The sequence below is a fragment of the Oncorhynchus mykiss genome, chromosome 12 (assembly GCF_057628025.1).
Source record: "Oncorhynchus mykiss isolate SJ-2025 chromosome 12, ASM5762802v1, whole genome shotgun sequence".
Classification (NCBI taxonomy): Eukaryota; Metazoa; Chordata; class Actinopteri; order Salmoniformes; family Salmonidae; genus Oncorhynchus; species Oncorhynchus mykiss.
In genome coordinates this window covers 31,747,568-31,771,608 of record NC_143033.1, presented here as the reverse complement: position 1 = coordinate 31,771,608, position 24,041 = coordinate 31,747,568, and the positions used below count along the sequence as shown (strand labels likewise).

Here is a 24,041-nt window from a genome sequence, read left to right as displayed (position 1 = left end):
ATACTAGAGGTTCAATTATAAAGTTTTGCTCAGGGTGCTGATCTGTTGTGAAGATTGAGTGGTTGTTTGTGCCTCACAAATACACGGAAAATCCATGCATTTCAAGTTTTTTTTTACATGCCAAACAATGCAGGCCTCTTTTTCCAGATCACAGTTCTATGATCGCTACACAGTGGCTTGCGAAAGAATTCACCCGCCTTGGCATTTTTCCTATTTCGTTGCCTTACACCGACCATTTGATCTACACAACATGAGTACCACTTTGAAGATGCAAAATATTTTTTATTGTAAACAAGCAAGAAATAAGACCAAAAAAAAGAAATCTTGAGCTTGAACTATTCACCACCCCAAAGTCAATACTTTGTAGGGCCACCTTTTGCAGCGATTACAGCTGAACGTCTCTTGGGGAATGTCTCAAAAGCTTGGCACATCTAGCCACTGGGATTTTTGCTCATTCTTCAAGGGAAAATTGCTCCAGCTCCTTCAAGTTGGATGGGTTCCGCTGGTCTACAGCAATCTTTAAGTCATACCACATATTCTTGCCTAGCTTGCCTAGCTTGCCTGGCTTGCCTAAGCCATTCCAAGACATTTAAATGTTTCTTCTTAAACCAGTTGAGTGTAGCTTTAGCAGTATGCTTAGGATCATTGTCCTGCAGGAAGGTGAACCTCTGTACTCATCTCAAATCTCTGGAAGACTGAAACAGGTTTCCCTCAAGAATTTCCCGGTATTTAGCACCATCCATCATTCCTTAAATTCTGACCAGTTTCCCAGTCCCTGCCGATGAAAAACATCCCCACAGCATGATGCTGCCACCACCATGCTTCACTGTGGGGATGGTGTTCTCTGGGTGATGAGAGGTGTTGGGTTTGCACCAGACACAGCGTTTTCCTTGATGGCCAAAAAGCTCAATTTTAGTCTCATCTGACCAGAGTACCTACTTCCATATGTTTGGGGAATCTCCCACATGCCTTTTGGCGTTTTCTTTAAGCAATGGCTTTTTTCTGGTCGCTCTTCCGTAAAGCCCAGCTGTGTGGAGTGTACGGTTCAAAGTGGTCCTATGGACAAATACTCCCATCTCCGCTGTGGAGCTTTGTAACTCCTACAGGGTTATCTTTGGTCTCTTTATTGCCTCTCTGATTAATGCCCTCCTTGCCTGGTCTGTGAGTTTTGGTTGCCGGCCCTCTCTTGGTAGGTTTGTTGTTGTGCCATATTCTTTCCATTTTTTTAACAATGGATTTAATGGTGCTCCGTGGGATGTTTAAAGTTTTGGATTATTTTATAACCCAACCCTGATCTGTACCTCTCCACAACTTTGTCCCTGACCTGTCAGGAGAGCTCCTTGGTCTTCATAGCATCGTTTGCTTGGTGGTGCCCCTTGCTTAGTGGTGTTGCAGACTCTGGGGCCTTTCAGAACAGGTGTATATATACTGAGATCATGTGACAGATCATGTGACACTTAGATTGCACATAGGTGGACTTTATTTAACTAATTATGTGACTTCTGAAGGTAATTGGTTGCACCAGATCTTATTTTGGTGCTTCATAGCAAAGCGGATGAATACAAATGGGGTGGCAGGTACCCTAGATAATACCCTCGAATCCCCGAGCTGACAAGGTATAGATTTTTCGCTCTGCCCCTGAAAGAGGCATTTAACCCACTGTTCCTAAGGCCATCATTGAAAATAAACATTTGTTCTTAACTGACTTGCCTAGTAAAATAAAATACAAATTTAAGCACCACTTTTCCATTTTTAAATGTTTAGATTCTTTTGAAACAAGTTATTGTTTTCATTTCTCTTCACCAATTTGGACTATGTTGTGTATGTCCATTACATGAAATCCAAATAAAAAATCCCTTTAAATTACAGGTTATAATGCAACAAAATCGGAAAAACACCAAGGGGGATGAATACTTTTGCCAGGCACTGTATAGGACTATCTATCCATGTTGGTGCACATTATAGACTAATACATGTACACTAATTATACCAAACATTAGGAACACCTTCCTAACCTTGGCCTCAGAACAGCCTCAATTGGTCAGGGCATGGACTCTACAAGGTTTTGAAATCGTCAATATTGGTTTCATCAGACCAGAGAATCTTGTTTCTCATTGTCTGAGAGTCTTTAGATGCCTTTTGGCAAACTCCAAGCAGGCTATCATGTGCCTTTTACTGAGGAGTGGCTTCCATCTGGCCAGTCTACCATAAATGCCAGATAGTTGAAATGCAGCAGAGATGGTTGTCCTTCTGCAAGGTTCTCCCATCTCCACAGAGGAATGCTAGAGCTCTGTAAGAGTGACTTTCTCGGGTTCTTGGTCACCGCCCTGACTATGGACCTTCTCCCCTGACTGCTCAGTTTTGCCGGGTGGCCAGCTCTAGGAACAGTCTTGGAGGGTCCAAACGTCTTGATGGAGGCCACTGTGTTCTTGGAGACCTTCAATGCTGCCAAAATGTTTTGGTGCCCTTCCCCAGATCTATGCCTCAACACAAATCTGGTCTTCGACCTCATGGTTTGGTTTTTGCTCTTGAAAAAGAAAAGGAGAGCTGCACAGTCTAGGAGCTCAGATGCAATAATTTAATAACCTAATAACCAATGTTTCGACCGACAAGCTGTCTTCATCAGGGTATAATGACAAACACTGCGGGTTACTAGTTCATAAAGTGTCAAAGAACATACAAAAACATACGATAATAGATACAATTTGGCTTAATAGGCCTACAAACATTTACAATGAATAGCAAAATCACAATAATCACAATAATCACAAGAATGGCTTCAGATCAAAGTCTACGTTGAGACTGAAGGGAACAAGGGTCTTTAAATTAAAGATCCAGGCAGCCTCTCGTTTTAACAATAAATTGTTGAGGTCACCCCCTCTCCTAGGGAGGGTGACATGTTCAATGCTGATATAACATAGGGACAAAATCGAGTGGTTCGCTTCCAAAAATGATTTGCGCTTTGTTTTACCCACATCATTTTTACCTCAAGGACAAGTTATAAGATAAATAACTGTCTTAGTGGAGCACGTGATAACACCTTTGATTTGGATCTGTTTCCCTGTTTGGAGGTGTTAAAAGGATCTACATTTGTAAGTGCTATTGCTTTGAGCACAGCCATTACACTTGTAGTTTCGATCTGGTAGAGGTGCAAACATACGATGTGCAGGGATTTTTTTGGGTGGTAAATCAGAGTTTACCAATTGATCGCTGACATTTCTGCCCTGCGAGGATACAACCAAGGGAGGGTCCGAAAGCACATTACCGATACTGTCATTGGATCTTAGAATCTGCCAATGTTTGTGAACGATTCACTTAATTTGTTCAGCACACATTGAATAGTGGATAGTTAGAATGCAAGAATGCTTCTTTTTGCGAGACTGTCCATGAAAGAGATCATGTGTAACGAGTGTGCTGAGAGTCGGGTAGCAAGTACAGGGAGTGAGTGTTTTAATAAATAACCACAACAATAAACACAAACATCGCACCGACATGAAACAGAGTCAATAACACCTGAGGAAAGAACCAAGGGGAGTGACAGATATAGGGAAGATAATCAAGGAGCTGATGGAGTCCAGGTGAGTGTCATTAGGCACAGGTGCGCGAGACGATGGTACAGGTGTGCGGGATAATCAGCAGGCTGATGACCTAGAGGCCGGAGAGGGAGTATGTGACATCATGTCTCGATTTGGTTTTTGCTCTGACATGCACTGTCAGCTGTGGGATCTTATATATACAGGTGTGTGCCTTTCCAAATCACGTCCAATCAATTGAATTTACCACAGGTGCTCCAATCAAGTTGTAGAAACAACTCAAGGATTATCAATGCAAACAGGATGCACCTGAGCTCAATTTCGAGTCTCACAGAAAAGGGTCTGAATACTTACAGTACCAGTCAATAGTTTGGACATGTACTCATTCAAGGGTTTTTCTTTATTTTCACTATTTTCTACATTGTACAATAATAGTGAAGACATCAAAACAATGGAATAACACATATGGAATCATGTAGTAACCAAAAAAGTTAAATCAAGTTAAATCAAATATATTTTAGATTATAGATTATTCAAATAGCCACACTTTGCCTTGATGACACCTTTACACACTCGTGGCATTCTCTCAACCAGCTTCATGAGGTAGTCACCTGGAATGCATTTCAATTAACAGGTGTGCCATCTTAAAAGTTAATTTGTGGAATGTATTTCCTTCTTAATGCGTTTGAGCCAATCAGTTGTGTTGTGACAAGGTAGGGGGGCTATACAGAAGATAGCCTTATTTGGTAAAAGACCAAGTCCATATTATGGCAAGAACAGCTCAAATAAGCAAAGAGAAATGACAGTCCATCATTACTTTTAGACATGAAAGTCAGTCAATGTGGAACATTTCAAGAACTTTGAAAGTTTCTTCAAGTGCAGTTGCAAAAACCATCAAGTGCTATGATGAAACTAGCTCTCATGAGGACTGCCACAGGAAAGGAAGACCCAGAGTTACCTCTGCTGTAGAGGATACGTTCAGCCTCAGAAATTGCAGCTCAAATAAATGCTTCACAGAGTTCAAGTAACAGGCACAACTCAACCAACTGTTCAGAAAAGACTACATGAATCAGGCCCTCATGGTCAAATTGCTGCAAAGAAATCACTACTAAAAGACGCCAATAATAAGGAGACTTGCTTGGGCCAAGAAACACGAGCAATGGACATTAGACTTGTGGAAATCTGTCCTTTTGTCTGAGATTTTTGGTTCCAACCACCGTGTCTTTGTGAGATGCAGAGTAGGTGAACGGATGATCTCCACATGTGTGGTTCCCACAGTGAAGCATGGAGGAGGAGGTGTGAGGGTGTGGGGGTGCTTTTCTGGTGACACTGTCAGTGATTTATTTAGAATTCAAGGCACACTTAACCAGCATGGCTACCACAGCATTCTGCAGCGATGTGCCATCCCATCTGGTTTGCGCTTAGTGGGTCTATAATTTGTTTTTCAACAGAACAATGACCTAACACACCTCCAGGCTGTGTAAGGGCTATTTGACCAAGAAGGAGAGTGATGCTGTGTATGCTGCATCAGATAACCTGGCTTCAACAATCACCGACCTCAAGCCAATTGAGATGGTTTGGGAAGAGTTAGACCGCAGAGTAAAGGAAAAGCATCCAACAAATGCACAGCATATGTAGGAACTCCTTCGAGACTGTTGGAAACGCACTCTAGGTGAAGCTGGTTGAGGGAATGCCAAGAGTGTACAAAGCTGTCATCAAGACAAAGGGTGGCTATTTTGAAGAATGTAAAATTAATTTAAATTTGTTTAACACTTTTTTTGTTACGACATGATTCCATATGTGTTATTTCATAGTTTTGATGTCTTCACTATTATTGTACATTGTAGAAATGAGTAAAAATAAAGAAAAACCCTTGAATGAGTAGGTGTGTCTAATTATTTTGAATGGTACTGTACAGTATGTAAATAAGGTATTTCTATTTTGTTTTTGGCTTTGTCATTATGGGGTATTGTTTGTAGATTGCTGAAGATAAAACAATGTTTTATACATTCTAGAATAAGGCTGTAAGGTAACAAAATGTGGGAAAAGTCAATGGGTCTGAATACTTTACGAAGGCACTGTATATTAGGCTAAATCTATTTTATTTTCTGTTTGATTATCTTGACAAACCAAAAGATGCCCAGTTATTGGAAATTACATTCACGTGGCTATTTTTCTTTCAACACCACTGCATTCTGTTCAATAGGTTACCTCACAGCCTTGAAAGGACATTTTCCCCGACCCTCCTTTTCACGTGACATGAGGGAAACCATGAGACGTTGTGCAGCACATGACAGAAGAAAACATGTTGTTTTTTTGCTGGTAAGAGAGAGGCTGAGGGGAGTAGGCTATGGTAGCCTACTCCCACATTAACAAACTGCAGTAGAGGCTATTCTTATCCATCTATTCAGTGACCATTTTGAGTGTGTAGTATCATAGCTATCGGCAAATGGATACATTTCCAATCTTACGTTTGGTCTCCCTAGTCGGTTAGATGCACGTGGTTCCTGACATGGCCGCTGTCGATGCCCCTACTGCAAGAGAGGCCTCTGCTCATATTCGTCAAGGTCAATTGATGAATGCAGTCAAAGGCTGGCTGAATCCCAACACTCCCGCAGGGCACATTAAAAAACACATTAACACATTAAAGGACATGATTTGATGTCCTCCAATTAAAATAATTTCGGGTTTTTTTCTTCTAAAATGAATGTCAGTCTAGCCAGGTGTGTATCACGCCTTTCTCATCACCCCATATCCTAGCCGATAGCATCTACAACAATCATTGGGCTAATTATAACTCGATTAGTTTAATGTAGGCAATAATAATGTCCTTATATACCAATGTTGGACACCTTGGTATCCTCTCTCTCATAAAGTGGAGGCAACCCCTGTATGCAATCTAGCGCACAGCACAAGGGGTGGAGTGGCGAACTGCTGCACCTTTAAGGCAATGAAGAAGAAAAGCGGCCGCGGCCGCGAAGGAGGAGGCGAGAGTTATTCCATAATGCTCTGAGCCAGGGAAGGTTAGCACAGGGACCAGTGTGATTTGTACGGCTGCGGGAAGATGCGTGTGCTTGTTGCTTGCTGGATGGAGAGAGGCGGCGAAAAGGGAATGAGTTTTCAGTACAGCTAACAACTATTGCTTCCTGCTTACAAATTCATACGTAATTTTTTATCCAATCCAAATGTATGCATATTTTTCACTGGAAACTTTTTTGTCTCATTATTTATTCATAGTGTTTTCCTTATTTTGTAGACTAATTCGAATTGTTTTAACTTAATTCTTTATTTTCTTTGAATTTCATTTGGGAATTCCACCTGTGCATATTGCGCTTGTCCCTCCTCGTGTCGTATGCGTCTTCAGCCTCCAGTCTCCGCTCTGACTCAGCCGCACTCACCTGGACCAGAGCTCAAGGAGGCGAGACCCACATGTACCCCGCAGAGCATCGCGCCCAGAAGCGGGGAAGGCTGCACTAAGGCACGGCGTGGCCACTTCAAGAGAGACGTACAGTTGGATCTAAGCTCTTATCATAAGACAATCACCAGAAGCTCATACCTCCTCTTCCCAACGCGAAGAGAGAGAAAGAGAGAGAGAGATACTGATTTGTACAGACCATCGTTCATTGCAACTGGCATATTGAAGAAATATAAAGAAAACTTAAGGAAGAAAGTGTGTGGATTGAAAAAAAGAAAAAGCATAGCTTGGATATTGAACGGTGCGGGGCATGTGGATATTGGCTGTCATCTTTTTCCAGTGCATCTTGAATGGTAAGTTGTGCTATTTAAAATTAACTTCATTAAAGACATGCTCTGGAAATGTTAATTTAATGTTAATTGTCCTCTGAGCAAAACTTACCAGATATAGCCCATCTTAATTATTTGCGGAATAATATGACTTATTTTATGGTAAAATTATATAGTAAATAGTTGTTGGTATGTCCTGAGAGCCCAATTGAGGAGCGGTTGGATTGGGCAGCAGAAGCAGTGCTGGCTGAGCTGAGCCTGCCAGTCACATCCCGGTTAATTTGGCTACCTAATACCTATAGTTGGATACAACTATGTGAAAACACTGATTAAAAACACTGAACAAAAACTAGACTCTACTTTGTTCTTTGGGGCGATTAACATAATATTTTATAGTAAGACATTTCTAGAGTAGCGTAATAGTGCATAGGCTACAGTATATGGCGATGGCTTGATATGAAAATATGAACTAAATGCAGGTATCGTTTTGATACATTTCGCAGGTTACACTTCAATAATAAGTAACCTTATTTCAATTTTGTCTAATTGTACATGATCCCCATATTTGTATCTAATGAAATTGATTGTGAGTGTATATTTTGATAAAACATTTTTTTGGGGAAGGGTAACTTCATGTTTAAAGTAATATCAGATTTAGTTTTATTTTAATTATTTCCAATTAGTTATTATCGTAGCTCATTTGCATATTAACATCAATACAATTAGGAATTCTATATATTCATTCATAACAGCATAATCACATGTGAATTACACTTAAATAGTGTGCCACTTAATTGTGACAATAAAATGCAATGATTTCCCCTAGGCACATAGGGTATATTGATATTTTAAAAGGGTTTTCATTTGGGAAAAACATGCTTATTTGCTATGGGAAATTTAATAGGCCAATTAATGTTTTATATGAGAATACAATTCACTAAAATATTCAATTGATTAACTGAATTAATATGTGCATAAGATCATCTCTTTATTTCTATCAAATCAGAAGGTATCCTGTGAGATAATAGTGAAAAAGGAAACAACTCAGGTTGTGCTGTCTTTTTTTTTATGGAGCTACACCCACCATATTAGAAGTACAAACATGGAGGCATCAGGATTTTTTTTTTAAACAGTTGAGGCAAGCCCCTTGTCGCTCATTTCCCTGTGTTCCCCCTGAAACAGTTGAACACAATCCTTTTGTGTTACACAATGCAAAAGTGATTGGCCTGTAATTCCTTAAAAATATGGATTTGATAAGAGGCAAATGTGCTTTTGGGTTGGGGCTGCCTGAACGCTTAGCGAGTACAAGAAGGGTGTGTGTGAGAGAGAGGGGGGTGGGGGGTGGGGGGAGAAGGAGGTTGAGGAGGACAAGGGGTTGGGGGTGTTTGTGGGGGGGGGGGGGAGAAATAATCCAGAGACAAATTGGACGTTTAGAGGATCTTTTTAAAGATGGATGGATGGAGTGGGGGTTAAAATTAGTGGACAGATGCATGTAAACTGAGGGGAGAGAGATGCGTCAACCAAAGATGACAGAAAAACCATTTTGTGGCAATGCTGAAGGGCTGAATGAGGTAGTGGTTTGCCACAGAAAATACAGTGATGCAGTGAGGGACGTGTACAAATGCATTTTAGCACAACTGAGGCGGGACTGACTGGTTCTAGAGAGAGTCCCTGTTCTATAGTATGATGTCCATTTCAAATATCAATCCATTATGTGTTACAATAAACCCTTGTGTGAGCTGAGAGCACTATCTCTCCTTTAGCTTTTGAATGGCTTCACATGGTGTGTTTTGACCATGCAGGCTTTGGCGTTGTAAAATGGCTGCTCCTGAAGCGTTCAGCATGGAAACTTTGAATGAAAACACCACTGTGGATATGATACATGCGGAGTCTATGGCTGATGTTGAAGATCTGTGCTTTGTTGACAGATTAAGTTTACGCAAGAGGCACGTTGTCAATCTTTGAGGTTGTTGAAATTATTGTTTTGTGGGCAGGAATGGCATACAATAATATACAATACAATATTATTTCATTTTATATGCTTCTTTCTTTCAAAATGACGTGTTTTTTAAATCAATAAATCATATATATGGCTGATAGGTCATAGATTGAAAAGGTCTTATACTGCAGTGTTTCTTATGATATCAGGCTACTTTGCATATTGCTCTATTTCTTCCTGATTTGTATTTTTTTGAATGTCCAACCAGCGTCCCCATCACCAGCACTATCCTATATTAGAATAGTACAATGTGTAGCCTAGCTCTTCTGAGCAGAGAGAGAGAGACGGAGAGTGATCGAGATTGGATTCCAGACATAACGGCTTTTAGGGTTCTGGTCTAGCAGCACATGCTCCTGAGGTGGTCTCTATGGAAACATGGATAATGAGTGTTGGCGCAGTGTGGGCTGGGTCTGAGCAAGGCCGCACTCTGTGCAGGTGACCCCGGAAGTGCTTCCCCACAGATTAAACCTATCACTCCTGCAGCTCTATGATATTGTTGTAGATAGAGAAAGGATATGTGAAGGTTATTTTTGCATGTTTTAAAGATGTTACTCTGGTGGTAAGTTGTCTGTCATTCTGATACGTTATTCCCAGGTTTCTGTTCTTTTTCCAGGACTGACTACCTCAATCAGTAATAGTTTGGTTCATGTCTATTTGTTTGGTTTAGATCTTGTATTAGATTGTGTATTTATAGTATTTGAGTTATGCAAAGGTATGGAGCAATTTATTAACAAGTTGTTAGATCATGTTCTTTTTTTATCTACAACCTGACATTTGACCATGTAAATCTGCAGAATCTATAGGGCTCTTTCTGTTGCATATATTTGCTGCTTTCCGTTTTCAAGACTGAGGTGCAAACTCATCTTGTCTTTGGATACAATTTGCAATCATAAACAATTCACAGTTGCAACGAGTTAAAAGCATTGTAGTGTTGATGTCAATGACACTTTTCCAGTGCTGTTGCATCAGTATTAAATGTACTGGGAACAACAGATCTATCCATGGAGAGACAGACTGGGGAAATGGCATAATGTTGTTTTTGCTCAGCAATGCCAGGGGGCAAATATGACACATGCTCAATTGGACACTAATAAGCAGTGCAAATATACAACAATGCTCCTCAATTGGCACTCAGTATCACTGTGTGTAAGTGTGTGTGTGTGTGTGGGGGGGGGGGGGGGGGGATTTGCTCCCTACCTCGGCTAATTCAAACATGAACCATCTCAGTGTGGATTCACCCTACCACTTTTCAGACAGACAGTAGTGTTTTGCCATCAGAACATAACCAAATTGTGTCTTTCATCTTATTCAAACACACATTCAGTAGTAAGACTTCCAATGTGCAAAATGCCTTAATCTATGCTGGCCTACAAGAGGATTCCTATTTAGAAGATTAAAGCTATCCTAGGCCTGGCATCTGAATAGCTGTCACTATCAGTTAGACTGCTCGTTTCGAACAGGAATAGCCCAGGGAACCAGGCTACAGGATTAACCTTGATAAAGCTGTCATGACCACAGAGATTTTAATCAACCCATCTGGGAGATCTCCACAGAGAGAGACCCAGGTTTGGTGTTATCATAGCAGACATGTTGACTGAGTAATTGGGTGCTGTGTTTTTGTCGTTGCATATGGGGGCAGGTGAGTGGAAGTAAAGGGCAATTATATTTGGAGTGTAAATGTACCTGTAAGTATACAAAACATTAAGAACACCTGCTCTTTCCATGACATAAGACTTAGACTGACCAGGTGAATCCAGGTGAAAGCTATGATGCCTTTTTGATGTCACTTGTTAAATGCACTTCAATCAGTGTAGAGGAAGACAGGTTAAAGAAGGATTGTCTCAGTTGCCTTGAGACAATTGAGACATGGATTGTGTATTTGTGCCATTCAGAGGGTGAATTGGCATGACAAAAGATTTAAGTGCCTTTAAATGGGGTATGGTAGTTGGTGCCAGGCACACCGGCTTGTGTCAAGAACTGCAACGCTGATGAGTTTTTCCACGCTCAACAGTTTCCCGTGTGTATGAAGAATGGTCCACCACCCAAAGGACATCCAGGCAACAGGACACAACTGTGGGAAGCATTGGAGTCAACGTGGGCCAGCATCCCTGTGGAACGCTTTCGACACCTTGTAGAGTCCATGCCTTGACGAATTGAGGCTGTTGTGAGGGAAAAAATGGGTTGGGTGAGGGGGGGCAACTCAATATTAGGAAGGTGTTCTTAATGTTTTGTACACTCAGTGTACGTGCCAATGATGGATGTCATTTATCACAAAATGCAGGAATATCTACACACATATCCCCACACAGATCCCCATTGTGTTGAATCCTACTGTACTAGATACAGATATAATTTTTTTCAAGATAGTGAATTACTTTCCAGTCATTGTTTCAAATATCAAAGATCAACAAACCTGCACTCCAAACGCCATCTGTGCAACTCATAGATTTGATTTGGGGTCTTTTCTCTTTTCTAAATGTCACCTTATGAAAGACATTGAATAGTTTGTAAATAAACAGTTATTATTGCATTATCATTTTTATTTAACTAGTAAAAACAGAAGACAACATTGTTTGGAGGTCATGTTCAGGCCAGTGGGAAACTGGCTGGTGGTGTCCTTTGGTATATATCTGTCAGTTCACGTAGAACCAAGCCTGTATGACAGAGCCACAGCAACAAACACACACGCACAAGAATAAAGTGATATTTGATAATACTCCTCCAACAGCAAAACGTTTTATCTAAAAATGACCTAATAGATAAATACCAACAGCACTATAAAATAAAGCCTTACAAAATATATCGTTCCCATAAAAATCAGCATATGGCAAGTATTTGCAATATCTAAAACATTGTGCAAGATGGATGTCATGACATCTCCTAACATATCCCTGAGCTTGGAGTTGGCTGTTATATCCAGAACAGACTGAACCATATGGTAATGTGTGCACATTGAAATGTTAACTGTTTCTTTTAACCCAGGCCAGAATGCTTAAGGAGATGATGGAGTGCAACTAAGCAAAGAGAGAGAGATAAAGAGAGAGAGAGAGAGATGAGTCAGCATGTGTTACACACTGGTGTTTGACACACTGTAAGGAAGTAAACTATTACACAAGGTTCCCACATACATGCACATACACACACACAGGTTCTTCCTGGTAGGTGGTGTTTTATATCTGTGAATGAATAAAACAACAGTAGTTAGTAGATAGCCTACGTCATTTGTTTTCCACTTAGCTGGCATGCTACTGTTTCCATGTTAAAGTGGGACAGTGGCTAATGCCCTGACCCTTCAGGAAGGCAGGAACTGAACTAAATGTGGCACAGCTAGCCTACAAGTGGAGATACTATGGGCCCTACTGTATATTCACAAGACAAGTGTCCTGCTTGGACTTTTTTTCTTACATTTGATTGTTGTACTGTGCAGCATGTATTTCTCAGAACTACCAGTTTGTCAATGTTGTATAAGATTTTATCTAGCGAAAGGGAATGCTTTCCTTGTTCATAGGCCCTCTTTTTCCTTTGAGATACAGCATACCCCTTCAGCTACAATATAATTATAGATTGAGGCCTGAAAGGTACATATTTTGAGTACACAGGATGAGTTGTTTTGACTTTGAGGGTATGTTATATACCATGTCAGGTCAAAAAGGGACTGGTGCTGAAGCCAACACACACACATAGCCTACAGTATACTGGCCATGGACATTTCATCCATATATCCATAATCCAACAGGAGCAGCGTGAGCATCAGTTGACATATAAAGTTTCCGGCTAAAGTCTTGATTTGTTCTCACATGCTCACTCTTGCCCTCTGGGACATCACCATGGCACTGTACTATAGACGTATCTGCTATTTTGAACAAGCATTAGAACAACAGTGCCAACAGTCCTTCCTGAGATAAGGGCTGTGTCCGGGTAGCCAGATCTGGAGACAGGGGTTGCCAGGCAAAGAGGTTCCTGCCCGGTGGGTTTCTGTATGTAATGTGGTGCACGTCCACACACACTGCAGAGCTATTTTTGGGAGACCATTTTTAAAGTCTGTCACAGGGGTAGTGGAAGGAGTGCCAAATGACCTCTACAGAAAGACTCAGGCTTTGGGGTTTTCTACACACACGCACGCTCACACCAGGTCAGGCTCATTTATAACACATGGGACAGGTATCCCGCTATGCAAAAGTGATTGATCTCCTGAGTTGACGTGGGAGGCAGGTGAGGTGGCTTATGCATCTACACAGATCACATTCTTCTTTTTCTGTAGGTGAATAACACTAGAGTTGATAACCTTGAGTACAATATATTGCAATACAATGTAGCCCATTAAAGACAATGGTATACATTGTTGTCGTATTGCACCAGTATTATGGAAAAAGCAAAAAAGCTGTGTAGCCAGTTTGAATGATTTTTTTGTCAGACGTTTCAATTGTCTTCAGTCCATAGAAATCCTTCTAATGAAAGAGCTCCGAATACAACCTTACCTTGAAATGCTTACTTACAAGCCCTTGACCAACAATGCAGTTCAATAAATAGAGTTAAGAAAATATTTACTAAATAAACAAAAGTAAAAAAATGTATACAATTAAAAAGTAAAACAAGAAAATGACATAACAATAACGAGGCTATATACAGGGGTTACCGGTACCAAGTCAACGTGAGGGGGTACAGGTCCCTCCTTTACGTTTGAGTATAATGCATTAAATTAGCACATTTAAATATATCCAATTGAAACGAAGCAACACACAAGGTTAGTGTGTTTTATTGTTTCAGTGTGTGAAGTGATGCCTGTTTGTCTTATTCAGCCAGTGATTGTTAGCTGCTCGACTGACTATTAGATGCGTTGAGGCATATCCGACAAGCCCTGATTAGTATGCAAAAAAATCGGCACAATTTCTGTGGCCAGAAATGTGTAACATTTTCAAAGATTTTCCACAAATGTCTCATTAAAGTGTTGCTAGCTCTGGGTCAAATCTGTTTCAGTCTCCATTCTATCAGGCCTTCCCCAGAAGTGATTATGCTAATTGCTGTTTGATCAGATGATTAAATTATAATTTGATTAATCCTGAGCACTAAACGGTCTGAATACGTTTATGTCCACTTGGTAGCATAGCTTTGCAGAGCTAACGTCTCCTGTCACTATGTAAACAGACATGACAGAGGAAGGGAGGGATGACCAGAGAATGACTGAGGCACACCATCCAGATAGAAATAAACATTATTTTTTATTTAGATTGCATTTATTTAGATAAGTTAACCAAAAATGTAAATTGTCTTAATGTATATCACATTAAGCCAATAAAAAAAGCAGGTGTCCCAGTCAGAGAACACCTAAAATTGTAAATAAATATTAGTGTAGCCTATTTTTGCAGTGAGTAGAGTAAAGAAAAGCCTGAATGCAGCTTGCTGTCATCATTGTCGTAGTGAATGTCCGCCAATCTTGTGTTCCCTCAGTGTGCATTACAATTATTATATTGTTGTGAGGTTTGGTCCTGTTGATAATATCACTGACTGATGAGGACAGTGTCCTGTGTGTCCCCTAGAATCCACCCCTCCTGTTGGGGACAATTTCAGGTGTTCTCTGACCGGGACACCTGCATTTTTGAAGGGCAGGTTCAAATGCTTGGTCACACACACACATACACACACACACACACACACACACACACACACACACACACACACACACACACACACACACACACACACACACACACACACACACACACACGCACGCACGCACATACGCACACACACACACACACAAAGAAAAGCTACATGGCTCTGTCTCCCACTGTGGAATTAGAGATGACTCTGCTGCAGTATGCTTACTCAAGATGGAGTAGCCCTGCCTGTGAAGCAAGTGGAGAGGGTGGGGGAGAGGGAGCGGTAGAAAGGAGAGGGAGGGGAGAGAGAGAAGGGCATGTTTCCTGAAGCATCAGAGAATGGCTGTGAACGGGAGGGAAGGCAATGATGTCTAGTTATCTGACGCACAATCCCTTTTAACCCCAGGACTTTGATTTGCCCTATTCTCGTGACAGCCTCTAGCTACTATGGCTAACTGTTCATAGCTTTTTGTTTCTGTGGCTGCACATTTCTTTAACACCAAAAAGATGCAGCTTCTATATTTGCAATGTTTAATACATTATTCCTGTACACCTTTTTGTTGTTCCTGTGGCTGCCTATTTTGAGCACGCCATATAAAAAGAGGCAGCTACTATACAGCATCTGTAAGGTTAACCATCAATACAGTTTTCCATCAACCCTAACTTGCATTGAAAAGGACATGTGTCTCCCCGATACATTTAACCATTTTAACCATTTATAATTAATGCTCACGGGGATTCTCTGTCAACTGCTTGCATCTACTCCCCCAGCTGAAGCCTTGGTGCTGCACACCACATGGATGTTCTTAACTTCCTAGAGCTAGGATCTATTTTCCTGAATTTCCGCCTGACTGACGTGCCCAAAGTAAACTGCCTGTTACTCAGGCCCAGAAGCCAGGATACTCATATAATTGATATAATTGGATATAAAACACTTTGCAGTTTATAGCAATGTTACAATAATGTCTGAGACTATAACACAATTGATATAGCAAATTCCAAAGAAAAACCAACCAGGATTTTTTTTGAACTCCCAGGCTCTTATACTGGAAAGCTATGGGTTCTATGTAATTCCAGCTCCCAGATTACAATTCCTATGGCTTCCACTAGATGTCAACAGTCTTTGTTCATTGTTTCAGGCTTGTTTATTCAAAAACGAGCAAGAAATATGTGTCTCCCCGATACATTTAACCATTTATAGTCAATTATTGCTCACTGTGATTCTCTGTCAACTGCTTGCATCTACTCCCCCAGCTGAAGCCTTGGTGCTGCACACCACATGGATGTTCTTAAGGATGTCTGTTATATTATCCAGCCTCTTCTCTTCCACAAAATCTCCATGTTCATCCCTACCTACTGGATCCAATATCCAATAGAACCTATAGCATTAATCTCACATGATCTCCCTGCACCAATAAGACTCACAGGCGTGCCTGGGTGCCTTGTGAGAATTCTTCGGCGAGTGGGTAACCCTCCTCTACCATCCGTTCTATTGGCCAACATGCAATCACTGGAGAATAAACTGGATGAGCTCCGTTCGAGACTATCCTACCAACGGGACATTAAAAACTGTAATATCTTATGTTTCACCGAGTCATGACTGAACGACGACACAGATAATATACAGTTGGCTAGGTTTTCCATGCATCCACAAGACAGAACAATGACCTCCGATAAGACGATGGTTAGTGGTGTGTGTCTATTTGTCAATAACAGCAGGTGCGCGATGTCTAATCTTAGTGAAGTCTCGTGGTATTGCTCACCTGAGGTAGAGTAGCTCATGATAAGATGTAGACCACACTACCTACCAAGTGAGTTTCATCTTTATTTTTCGTAGCTCTCTATTTACCATCACAAACTGAGGCTGGCACTAAGACCGCACTCAGCAAACTGTATAAGACCATTAGCAAACAAGAAAATGCTCATCAAGAAGCGACGCTCCTAGTGGCCGGGGACTTTAATGAAGGCAAGCTTAAATTTGTTTTACCTAATATCTACAAGCATGTCACATGTGCAACGAGAGGACAAAAAACTCTAGACCACCTTTACTCCACACACAAAGACACATACAAAGCTCTCCCTCGCCCTACATTTGGCAAAGTTGACCATAATTCTATCCTCCTGATTCCTGCTTACATGCAAAAACTAAATCACAAAGTACCAGTGACTCGTTAAATACCGAAGTGGTCAGATGACGATGATGCTAAGCTACAGGACTGTTTTGCTAGCACAGACTGGAATATGTTCAGGGATTCGTCAATGAGCATTGAGGAGTATACCACCTCAGTCACCAGCTTCATCAATAAGTGTATCGACGACGTCGTCCCCTACAGTGACCGTAAGTACATATCCCAACCAGAAGCCATGGATTACAGGCAACATCCACACCAAGTTAAAGGAGCGGGACACTAATTTGTATGGTTATAAGAAATCCCACTATGTCCTCAGACATACCACCAAACAGGCAAAGTGTCAATACAGGACCAAGATTGAATCATAATAGTACGGCTGTGATGCCTGTTGGATGTGGCAGGGCTTGCAAACTATTATGGACTACAAAGGGAAACCCATCCGCGAGCTGCCCAGTGACGTGAGCCTACCAGATGGGATAAATCCCTTTTATGCTCCCTTCTAGGCAATCAACATTGAAGCATGCATGAGAGCACCAGCAGTTCTGGATGACTGTGAGATTGCGCTCTCCGTAGCCGATGTGAGCGAGACCTTTAAACAGGTCAACATTTTTTTTAAATGTTTTTAATTTCACCTTTATTTAACCAGGTAGGCTAGTTGAGAACAAGTTCCCATTTGCAACTGCGACCTGGCCAAGATAAAGCATAGCAATTCGACACATACAACAACACAGAGTTACACATGGAATAAACAAAACACACAGTCAATAATACAGTAGAACAAAATAAAATAAAAAAGTCTATATACAGTGAGTGCAAATGAGGTACGTTAAGGAAATAAATAGGCCATGGTGGCGAAGTAATTACAATATAGCAATTAAACACTGGAATGGTAGACCGGCAGAAGATGAATGTGCAAGTAGACATACTGGGGTGCAAAGGAGCAAGATAAATAAATAAATACAGTGTGGGGATGAGGTTTGTAGATAGCCCATCTGTAAACAGCCCATCTATGTACAGGTGCAGTGATCTGTGAGCTGCTCTGACAGCTGGTGCTTAAAGCTAGTGAGGGAGATGAGAGTCTCCAGTTTCAGAGATTTTTGCAGTTCGTTCCAGTCATGGGCAGCAGAGAACTGGAATAAAAGGTGACCAAAGGAGGAATTGGTTTTGGGGTTGACCAGTGAGATATACCTGCTGGAGCGCGTGCTACGAGTGGGTGCTGCTATGGTGACCAGTGAGCTGAGATAAGGTGTGGCTTTACCTATCAGACTTGTAGGTAACCTGTAGCCAGTGGGTTTGGCGACAAGTATGAAGCCAGGGCCAACCAACGAGAGCGTACAGGTCGCAGTGGTGGGCAGTGTATTTGGCTTTGGTGACAAAACGGATGGCACTGTGATAGACTGCATCCAGTTTGTTGAGTAGAGTGTTGGAGGCTATTTTATAGATGACATCACTGAAGTCGCGGATCGGTAGGATGGTCAGTTTTACGAGGGTATGTTTGGCAGCATGAGTGAAGGATGCTTTGTTGCGATATAGGAAGCCGATTCTAGGTTTAATTTTGGATTGGAGATGCTTAATGTGAGTCTGGAAGGAGAGTTTACAGTCTAACCTCTGAGCTCCACGTATTCTAAGCTCTGACTTAGAATACGTGGACAACTACAAATACCTGGGTGTCAGGTATTTGTAGTTGTCCACGTATTCTAAGTCAGAGCCGTCCAGAGTAGTGATGCTGGACTGGCGGGCAGGTGTGGGCAGTGATCTATTGAATGGCATGCATTTAGCATCAACCTTGAGAGACTTGTTTCTGGAAAGGTGAATTTTTAGAAGTAGAAGCTTGAATTGTTTGGGTACAGACTTGGATAGTAATACAGAACTCTGCAGGCTATCTTTGCAGTAGATTGCAACACCGCCCCCTTTGGCATTTCTATCTTGGTGGAAAATGTTATAGTTAGCGATGGAGACTTCAGGGTTTTTGGTGGCTTTTCTACGCAGGATTCAAACACGACTAAGACATCTGGGTTGGCAGAGTGTGCTAAAGCAGTGAGTAAAACAAACTTAGGGAGTAGGCTTCTTATGTTAACATTCATGATACCAAGGCTTTTACGGTTACAGAAGTCAACAAATGAGAGCACCTGGGGAGTGGGAGTGGAGCTAGGCACTGCAGGACCTGGACTAACCTCTAAATCACCAGAGGAACAGAGGAGAAGTAGGATAAGGGTACGGCTAAAGGCTACATGAACTGGCCGTCTAGCACGTTCGAAACAGAGAGTAAAAGGAGCAGGTTTCTGAGCACGATAGCATAGATTCAAGGCATGTGACAAATGAAAATGAGTTTATTTTGTTGACGTGCACGTTCACTTTCTCTCTCACACAGACTCTATCCTCTTCTTTCCCTCTGTCCCCCTCTCTCTATCTCTCTTTCTCTCTCTCCTCTCTGTGATTCAGACATCAATGTCTCAGTGCTGTAACTGATTAAGATCTAACTGGCATCCCCTCAGGATCTCCTCTCTCCTCATTCCTGTTCCCTGCTCATGGAAATGAGCATTCAGATGCATCAACTAACCCACTTGAATAAAAAAAATAGAAAAAGTGCAAGAATGACCCTCATCTCATCATGCGTCCTCAGGAGGATCCACATGAGAGGAGGATATCATTGGTTTTACATAGCGCTGGAGCAGAGTGCCACTAAGCATGCTGCTCAGTATTATTCATGAGAGCAAATTGGGAGCCGGGGAGTTAGTCAGCAGCAGTGGTAGGCAGGCAAGGGCCCTTTCGTTCCTGGGCTGTAGCAACGCGCCTCTTGCCGTGTAAGCCCTGGGGGCAGGAGGGGGACGGGGGTGTGCTTACTCACTGCCACAGGACCCTGTCCATCCCGAACCCCCCTCATCCACCCCCTTCTCTCTCCTGAAGCGCTCTGGCTTAATTACCTGCAGCTCCAGACATGGCCTGTCAGTGTGCCACAGTCACTGTTTGCCACTGGGGATGCCCAGCAATGGACCAGACCACACCACACACACACACAGACAGACAGAGCCTTGCCCTGCTCTGTCCTCACAAAGCATGGTCATGACTAACAGCCAACCAGCAATACTACAGCCACTAGCACTCAGACAGCCTAGCCTTAGGAATTGACTGGAGGACATAATATGGCCAATTGCTAGCTCACTGTATGGAGGTCAAGGGATTGCGAGATACTGTTGAACACACTTGTGAAAATGGAGGACACCTAGTCAGTTGTACAAATGAAGGCATTCAACTGAAATGTATCTTCTGCATTTATCCCAATGCCTCTGAATCAGAGAGGTACAGGTACTTTATCAACATCCATGCCCAGGGAGCAGTTGTTGGGGATTAAGAACAGATTTTTACCTTGTCGGCTCAGGGATTCGATCCAGCAACCTTTCAGTTACTGGGTCAATGCTCCTACCCACCAGGCTACTTGCCGCTAAAATATTAAAATATTAAAAGAAGGATGTAAGTAATCAGTAGCTGAAATTAGGAAAATTGAGTAGCTTGACTATCATCTGTTGTTGGGTGGGTGTTGTTTGATGGAGGTAAACACATGTGCAGAATGGAGCCACTGAAGCATCAATAGGCTAGCTGCTAATGCATGGGCCTATTCATGTTGCTGTTACCTCTATCAGTATTGATCCTACATTTACTTAAACAAATTGCCTAGGTGGTTTTGAAAGCAGCAGTGGAGCAGAGAAGTAGGTGATGTTTTGTGCCCTTGAGCTGTCAGGCAGGCCCATAGCAATGTAACAGACAGGAAGCACCCAGAGCCAGACCTGAGCGGACAGGACAGGGAGAGTGCATTAGAGTCACCAGCAATCCAGGATCAGTGCCTTCATTCACTATGGGCCTTCTCCAACAGAGAGTGACACAACTACAGAGCCATCTATTATTTTACACCAAGAGAAGGCCCTCTTCCAACTCCAACAGCCAAACCAGCCAAACCCTCAGTCCCCTCAGCTTTGCTGATAGAGGGAAATAAAAAAGCCCCATTCATTATAGATATGTTGGATGCATTATTGAACAGTATCAATTTTTTCTTCTTTGTGGTTTGGCTCATGGAAAAATGATGTCGATTAAAGGTGCAGTTCGCTGAGCGTGTGGTGGATTTTAGAGAGGTTGTAGGGATGACTGACAGGTCAGTGAAAGGTGTGTGTGTGTGTGTGTGTGTGTGTGTGTGTGTGTGTGTGTGTGTGTGTGTGTGTGTGTGTGTGTGTGTGTGTGTGTGTGTGTGTGTGTGTGTGTGTGTGTGTGTGTGTGTGTGTGTGTGTGTGTGTGTGTGTGTGTGTGTGTGTGTGTGTGTGTGACAGAGAGCGAGAGAGAGGCCTTAAGCATCTGCCTCTGCTGCAAAAGGTTGCATGCTCGAATCCAGCAATAAAAAGTTTGTCCCAAACATTAACCATCCCCCTTGACCATTCTGAGTTAACATCTAACCTTAAGATTTCGGAGTAAATGCCTTTAACTTAACCTTGAATTCTGACATGAGACTGTGTGCACTTGTTGGATGAAGAGAAGGTTAGGAGAGATTTGAGTTGTTCTGAATGTGTCAGGCCAGACATAAAATAGAACCGCAGGTTGAGCATGCATATGAACAGTACATACATAGAGTACATGTACGTGAGTGGGTGCGTGTGTCCTGATGCATTCCCAGGTGGCCCTGCCCTAGTAGACACAGTAAGGTTGTGTGTGTGTTCAGTCATGGGTGGTTGGGTTGGTCCTAGAAGCTTTTTACAATTAAAGTGTTTTTCTTCCTCAAGTCAAACCTGGCTCTTCCCTGGCTATGTTGCATTGATTCCTTCACATCTAAACCCAAAACCAAAACCAATGAAAATGTATGTACTGTACAGATAAAATCAATCAAATCAATCAAAATTGGTTGTATATTGTATTGGTCACATGGGCCGAATGCAACAGGTGTATACTTTACAGTGAAATGCTTACCTATGATCCCATTCGCAACAATGCAGTTAAAAGGTAAGGCAAATATTTGGTTAATGAAAAGAACACAATAAAAACAATAATGAGACTATACACAAGTCGTCAATCAATCAATCAATCCAATGTATTTACAAAGCCCTTTTTACATCAGCCGATGTCACAAAGTGCTATACAGAAACCCAGCCTAAAACACCAAACAGCAAGCAATGCAGATGTACTGTAGAAGCACGGTGGCTAGGTAAAACTCCCTAGAAAGGCAGGAACCTAGGAAGAAACCTAGAGAGGAACCAGGCTGTGAGGGGTGGCCAGTCCTCTTCTGGCTGTGGCGGGTGGAGATTATAACAGTACATGGCCAAGATGTTCAAACGTTCATAGATGATCACCAGTGTCAAATAATAATAATCACTGTGGTTGTAGTGGGTGCAACAGGTCAGCACCTCAAGAGTAAATGTCAGTTGGCTTTTCATAGCTGATCATTCAGAGTTAGAGACAGCAGGTGCGGTAGAGAGAGTACCGAGTCAATGTGTACCAGTACCGAGTCAATGTGCAGGGGAATGAGGTAGTTGAGGTAATTGAGGTAATACAAATCAAGTCAAATCAAATTTTATTTGTCATATACGCATGGTTAGCAGATGTTAATGCGAGTGTAGCGAAATGCTTGTGCTTCTAGTTCCGACAATGCAGTAATAACCAACAAGTAATCTAGCTAACAATTCCAAAACTACTACCTTATAGACACAAGTGTAAGGGGATAAAGAATATGTACATAAAGATATATGAATGAGTGATGGTACAGAGCGGCATAGGCAAGATACAGTAGATGGTATTGAGTGCAGTATATACATATGAGATGTTCAGTAGTTCTTCTCGACTGTATGTAATGAAACCTAAGATGACCTGGGGTACCAATGTAAGAAATAACACGTAAAAAAACAAAAAACTGCATAGTTTCCTAGGAACGCGAAGCGAGGCGGCCATCTCTGTCGGCGCCGGAAGTAAAAAGTACAGTATGTACATGTAGGTAGGGGTAAAAGGTGTAAAAGTGACTAGGCAATCAGGATATATAATAAACAGAGCAGCAGTAGCATGTGAAGAATGTGAAAGTGTGTCTATCTGTGAGTGTGTGTGTGTGTGTGGGGGGGGGGGGGGGTCAATATGCATGTGTGTGTTTTGTGTATGTGAGCATATGTAGTGTGTGTGTGTATGTGTGTGTTGGAGTGTCAGTGTACTACGTGTGAGGGTGTGGGTAGAGTCTAGTGTGTGTGCATAGAGCAGTGAAAAGGAGTCAACGCAATAAATAATAAAGGTGGTCAATGTAAATATTCACAGTAACCATTTGATTAACTGTTCCACAGTCTTATGGCTTGGGGGTAGAACCTGTTCAGGTGCCTTTTGGTCCCAGACTTGGCGCTCCGGTACCACTTGCCGTGTGGTAGCAGAGTTTACCATTTATGGCCTGGGTAGCTGGAGTTTTTCATTTTTTTTAGGGCATTCCTCTGACACCGCCTGCTAAAGAGGTCCTGGATAGCAGGGAGTTTGGCCCCAGGGATGTACTGGGCCATAACCACTACCCTCTGTAGTGCCTTGCAGTCGCATGATGAGCAGTTGTCATACCAGGCGGTGATGCAGCCAGTCAAGATAGTCTCAATGCTGCATCTGTAGAACCTTTTGAGGATCTGAAGTGCCTCTGCAAAATCTTTTCAGACACCCGATGGGAATAAGGCATTGTCGTTCCCTCTTCACGACTGTGTTGGTGTGTTTGTACCATGATAGGTCCTTTGTGATGTGGACACAGAGGAACTTGAAGCTCTCTACCTGCTCCACTACAGCCCTGTCGATGTGACTGGGGGAGTGTTCAGCCCTCCGTTTCCTGTAGTCCACGGTCAGCTCCTTTGTCTTCTCACATTGAGGGAGAGATTGTTGTCCTGGCACCACAAAGGGAAACTCAGCCGTGAGCTACCCAGTGATGCAAGCCTTCAAGACGAGCTAAATGCCTTTTATGCTCGCTTCAAGGCAAGCAACACTGAAGCATGCATGAGAGCACCATCTGTTCCAGACGACTGTGTGATCACGCTCTCGGTAGCCG

The 24,041-nt window shown here is 42.2% G+C and overlaps 1 protein-coding gene across 3 annotated transcripts in view; it reads left to right on the top strand.

The window, feature by feature from the left end:
• Window positions 1-6,439: 6,439 nt before the first annotated feature.
• The window catches only part of LOC110537435 (cell adhesion molecule DSCAM), a 142,765-nt gene continuing 125,163 nt past the window's right edge, over window positions 6,440-24,041 (top strand). For 2 of the 3 annotated variants that reach the window (XM_090192262.1, XM_021623480.3), the window contains exon 1: window positions 6,440-7,301. In XM_090192262.1, coding sequence (XP_090048388.1) covers window positions 7,259-7,301 — 43 coding nt within the window. In that variant the 5' untranslated portion in view covers window positions 6,440-7,258. The remainder of the gene's footprint in view (window positions 7,302-24,041) is intronic. The other variant, XM_090192264.1, reaches the window with a different exon arrangement.